We start from the raw sequence: 5524 nt of genomic DNA, 5'->3' as shown, positions 1-5524 counted from the left end.
AAATTATACACAGTTACACTACATCCAGATATTTTGCTAAATAAGATTAGTGACCAAAATGTAGAAAGGCATATAATGATAGGTTGAGAAAGTCAACTCAAGATAAATTAAATAATCTTCAATATAAATGAAGTTTGGAAACCCAATAGTATGGGATACTTGACATAGCTCATTTAAGATAAAGGATAAATTGTTTTATTGGACCTTTCCTAGAAAACAAAAAGTTTCCTGACTCCTTGGTGTCCTTTTAAGGCTTGAGAGGCAATATATTCTTTATTTAGATTTATTATCAGAGACTACTTATCTAAGTATATGAAATTTTAAATTCTGAGTAGAGGTCAGAACAACATATGGGTCTATAGTAGAATATACTACAAAACATTCATAGCAGCATATCTGATAGCAGAAAACAATACAAGATACTGAGCATATGTAGATGGAAAAAAGTAAAATTAGAAAAGAGAAATAAGTGTAAAAATTGAGGAGTTAGCAATGAAAAACATTCAAATAAACATAATTTCAAGGATAAACAATTTCAGTGGTAAATTCTCCCAATACAAAGTCCATACTAATATCTGAATATAAAGGGAAAATAAGCTAATGATTTGTCTTAGATTCTAATTGGTAATGAAACGAAACACAGCAAATATAGGTGCACCAAAATGGACTTCCCCAGAGATGCATTTCAATGTGTACTCAAAAATCCCATCAGTCAAAATGATAATGATTATTAACTATCACAGTATACCAGAAAAGAAAGGAAAAAGAAAATAATTGAATATATCAACAATGGTTTAAAAAAACATTTTTGACAACCCAAATACAAAAATTCAAAATTATCTAATTCCCATATTATGCTTCTAAAAATACTGCTCCATCATGTCCAGGACAAAATGACATGCACAGGCAAAAATAAGCACTCAGATCATGAACTAGTATAAGCTTAAAATATAATCTACTGTATATAGAAGATGTCATAAGAATTTTAAAATTATATCACAAAATTTTAATGTTAATATCATAACAGTAATTTCTCTTTCAGAACCACTTTCATGAATGCACTCTTTACCTCTTTGTTTCTCAGGCTGTAAACTAAAGGGTTCAGCATGGGAATGACCATGGTGTAGAAGACAGATGCAATTTTGTCTGTGTCCATTGCATGACTAGAGCTTGGTTGCAAATACATGAAGATTGTTGTTCCATAGAAAATAAAAACAGCAGTAAAGTGGGAAGCACATGTAGAAATAGCCTTCTGATGCCCTGCTTCTGAGTGCATCTTTAAGATTGTGATAAAAATTATAATGTATGATACTAAGATTATTGTGAGAGCAAAGAAGATATTGAAACTGGCTAGATAAATAAGTATCAGTTCATTAATATGTCTATCAGAGCAAGAGAGAGCCATGATTGCTGGCATATCACAGAAAAAATGATGGACCACATTACACTTACAGAAAGAGAGACTGAATGTATCTCCAAGGTAAACTGAGACATTCAAGAAACCAAAAATATAGCAGCCCATGATCAGACACATACATACACTTGGAGTCATGGTGGTGGCATAGTGTAGGGGTTTACATACTGCCACATAGCGATCATAGGCCATTGAGGCTAACAGGTAATTTTCAACAGTAATAAAGGCTGCAAAAAAGAACATCTGAACAGCACAGTCATTGAAGGATATGATTTTGTCTCCCAACAGCAGCCCAGCCATGACTTTTGGTGTGATAGCTGAAGAGTAAAAAATATCCACCAGGGACAAGTTACCAAGAAAAAAGTACATGGGAGTATGGAGCCGAGAGTCCAAGAAAATCAACATGATCATTCCTATGTTCCCTACAAGTGTGATGATGTAGATGAGAAAGAAGGTAATAAAGAGAGGAAGTTGCAGGCCTGGGTCATCAGTGAGTCCCAGCAGGAGAAAGTATGTCACTTCTGTCAAGTTCTTCAGTGGTGTCATCTAACAAACAAGCAATGCTCTGCAGTAATGGGAAAGCAATGAATTGTATGTTAACAAATAAAGATTGAGAAGGATAAACAAAATACATATAGTCAATGGAGTAACTTGATTTTAAAAATTCTCTAAAATTGCCTACACAATGAGGTGAATTTCATGTGCTAGATATGTACAGGGTCACATGCTTTTAAATATGGAAATTTTGATAAATTATTTATGCAATTTAAAAGTAGTGTCTCTGGATGTCTTTTCCTTCAGGATCTGCTACATTTTTGCCTAACTTTTAACTTAGGCAGAAATAACTCTGAGTTAAAAATTTTGAACTGGGTGGGTATCTCATTTCCTCAACTGGGGGCCATGCTATCTACTAGACGTGGTCTCCAGGTTCTGTCTTTCTTTTTTTGGGTCTTTCTCCTAATGTTATCCCTGTTGGGTCCTGGGAAGCCTTTGGTCTTGTGGATGCATGCTGCCAAGCACACCTGGATGCTGGAGTGGTGAGTCAGGAGTGTGTATGTGGGGAAACATCCTCTTAGAGGCAAAGGAAAGGGGGGTTGGATTGGCCTTTTCAGAGGGGAGACCAGGAATGGGGTGACAACATTTGAAATGTAAATAAATAAAATAACCAATTAATAAAAAAAAAAAGTAGTGTCTATCAGTATGCAAAAAGTAAAAGACTTTGGAACAACTTCTAAATGGAAACTTTCTATCTCACACCACTCCACTGGTTTCAGGGCACTATGTGGAAAAGAATTTGGGAAGATTGCAAGAGCCAGAGGAATGGACGACTCCAAGGAAACAGAATCTTCCTGATAAAACAGGACTTACATAAAAATAAATTTACAGACTCTAGGACAACACACATAAAACTTATAGAACTTCAAGCCAGATGAGGTGCCAAACACTTAGGGAGAAGTGTGTATGCAGAACCAAGAAGTAATCTGCAGTAGGTATATTTTGATAAAAGGGAAATCACTTTTCCTCAATGCAGGAGGAATCTCATTCAATGAGTCTCAGACTCATTGGGGTATCAAACACATTGCAGACCAGATACCAAGCCCATGAGTCGTTGGACTATATAAAATAAATGCCGTGATTTTTAGTAAACTTTTGTTTACTTGTTGGATTTGGAGCATTATTTGCCTTTTAAATTTTTTGGATGGTTTGTTGTATTTGTGTGTGTGTGTTTCTCTCTCTCTCTCTCTCTCTCTCTCTCTCTCTCTCTCTCTCTCTCTCTCTCTGTGTGTGTGTGTGTGTGTGTGTGTGTGTGTGTGTGTGTGTGTTCAAGTGTAAAGGATGACACATAAAAGTCCTATGAATAGAAAAGATCTGGGAAAAGATAGATATAGCAGGGGAGAAATCATGATCAAAATATTCTACACAAAATTTTTAAATAAAAGTTTTTGTTCATGGGTTAATCAACTCTTGCATAATTGGAAAACAATATCTCACAAAAACATATCTATCATCTAATTTATGAACTTAATAAAATGAGATTTTCACACTGTCACCTACCAAGAACAGATTTAACCAAATTGAATTTATTGTCTCTTCTTTTTTAAAGCAGAAAAATGACATTATAATCACAATAAAATAAAATCCCAATACTTTACCACAACTAAGTGATGAGTATCAAATTTGTATTTTAAAAGATCCAAAACTTAGAGCAAAACTTAAGTGAATTTACTTCAGTGAAGAAAATAAAGCCATGAAAAAACTTTACAAAATTTCAGTACATGGTAAGAAAAGATGAAATATCAAATATAATACAAAGTAATATTTTTTTAAAAAGCTGTTGAACAACATCTGAAATAGTTAACTTGGTGGCTACTGTTAATTGCCTAGGAAGAGTCTTGATACAGCAATAAAAGCAAATTCTTTCCAAGATGACTTATCAGGTATCTCTTTACCCTGGTTCTGTAAACATTCTTTTACCCAACAGATGTTTATGCAATTACCTTGCATGCTATTGTTTATACAATGCATGCAAGGTAATTTTTAAAATGTACTAAGGAAAAAATATTAGGTGCAAAACCAGATGACAGAGAAAAACAATCATATACCTATATGAAGACTAAAGAGCCACAAAATGATGTCTATTTAAAATGCTTATAGCCAAGGCAGACCTATAACTTTTTTTAGAGGATAAGGCAAAGTCAGAGACTGTTGAAGTACTTAGGAAAATTTTATCATTTAAAAATGATTTTTCTTATTTCATTATTAGAATGTTTTATGTTGACTCTTTTTAACCTCCTATGATAGATGAACAAAATTTAAATGAATAGCATCAACTAATATGACAGTGTTATTCTGCCCAGTATTTATTCTTAGCTTTGCATGGCACATAGGAACCATCTGTATATTACCTACAGTGAAAACAGTGGAAAGTCTCTCTCTCTCTCTTTCTCTCTCTCTCTCTCTCTCTCTCTCTCTCTCTCTCTCTCTCTATATATATATATATATATATATATATATATATATATATATCCCAGTTAGAACTTATTTAATTTAGATGCTACTAAAAATAATAATTTCACTGTTCAATAAGTCACAGTGGATACATCTTCACCTGGATTGAAATGAATTACACTTCTTACTGTATAAGTCACCTTTACCAGTTACCTTGAAAAGAAAGGTTAACTCACCCAAGTCAGTCTGATATAAAGAAAATGGAATGTGGCATAAGTGTGATTACAGACACAAACTCACACAAATTGTATTCAGATGACTCTAAGTCTGTGCACAAAATGGTGAAGAATGAGCATTAACATGGATCAGTGTCCAAACAATTATTTCTCTCTGCTTCATAGGTAATATCAAATTTGCTGCATAGTTTGCAGACACTAGCTGTGAAGCCTGAATAATAGACATTACTAAAAATCTCAAGAAGTTAGCAATATTAAAGTATATTAATCTAATGTTTATTTTTGAATAATTTTTCTCACCCTGCTTCAGGCTCCTTGCTAATCCTCTGGTAAAAAGTCTGTATGGTTAATTATTATGTCTGAAATGAAATAATTGATGAATGAAGCATGATATGAAGTTTATTTCTTCAAAGCTGTTGGATTTGTATTTGATTTTCAGAGTCTGTCATGTACAAATATGGAGCAAATTATATGGACCTGGCAAGCTCTGGAGAATTCCTTCAGGAGTTTATCTGCAGTGTCTTCTGTACATTGTAAGAGGAAACAATTAAATAACCCAAGGGAAACATATTGGTTAATATGCACACATCTTTTTGCACTGTATGTTATTAATTGATTTTGGAATCTACAATTTATAATGATTCTTTTTATTTTACTTTCATTTGAGACTACTCTAAATGTATTTCAAAAATTAACTTAGAAAATGAATTCAGTGTTTATTTGAAATTGATAAAAAAGTAACAAGCATTAGTAGAGAATATTTACTTTTGTTCTTGTTCACTTCCCTTGGTCCATTCTTGTACCCCCTTACATCACTTCATTCTGGCATAATTCCTTCATACAACAATCCTACATCCATAGAAAATAGTTTCTTCTTTAGTGTGCACATGCATCACTATTACACTCAGATTCTGAAAGTAATGTA

At 33.3% G+C, this 5524-nt stretch overlaps 1 protein-coding gene across 1 annotated transcript; it reads right to left on the bottom strand.

Annotated features, from left to right (window-relative positions):
- Positions 1-206: 206 nt before the first annotated feature.
- LOC117716168 (olfactory receptor 5B2-like) lies at positions 207-5032 on the bottom strand. Its single transcript, XM_034513111.2, has 2 exons — positions 4900-5032; positions 207-1979 (listed from the first exon to the last, which is right to left on the bottom strand). Exon 2 carries the CDS (start codon positions 1958-1960, stop codon positions 1019-1021), a length of 942 nt encoding a protein of 313 aa, XP_034369002.1. The 5' UTR covers positions 1961-1979; positions 4900-5032; the 3' UTR covers positions 207-1018.
- Positions 5033-5524: the final 492 nt, after the last annotated feature.

The sequence above is a fragment of the Arvicanthis niloticus genome, chromosome 1 (assembly GCF_011762505.2).
Source record: "Arvicanthis niloticus isolate mArvNil1 chromosome 1, mArvNil1.pat.X, whole genome shotgun sequence".
Lineage (NCBI taxonomy): Eukaryota > Metazoa > Chordata > Mammalia > Rodentia > Muridae > Arvicanthis > Arvicanthis niloticus.
This window is presented reverse-complemented; position numbering and strand designations above follow the sequence as displayed.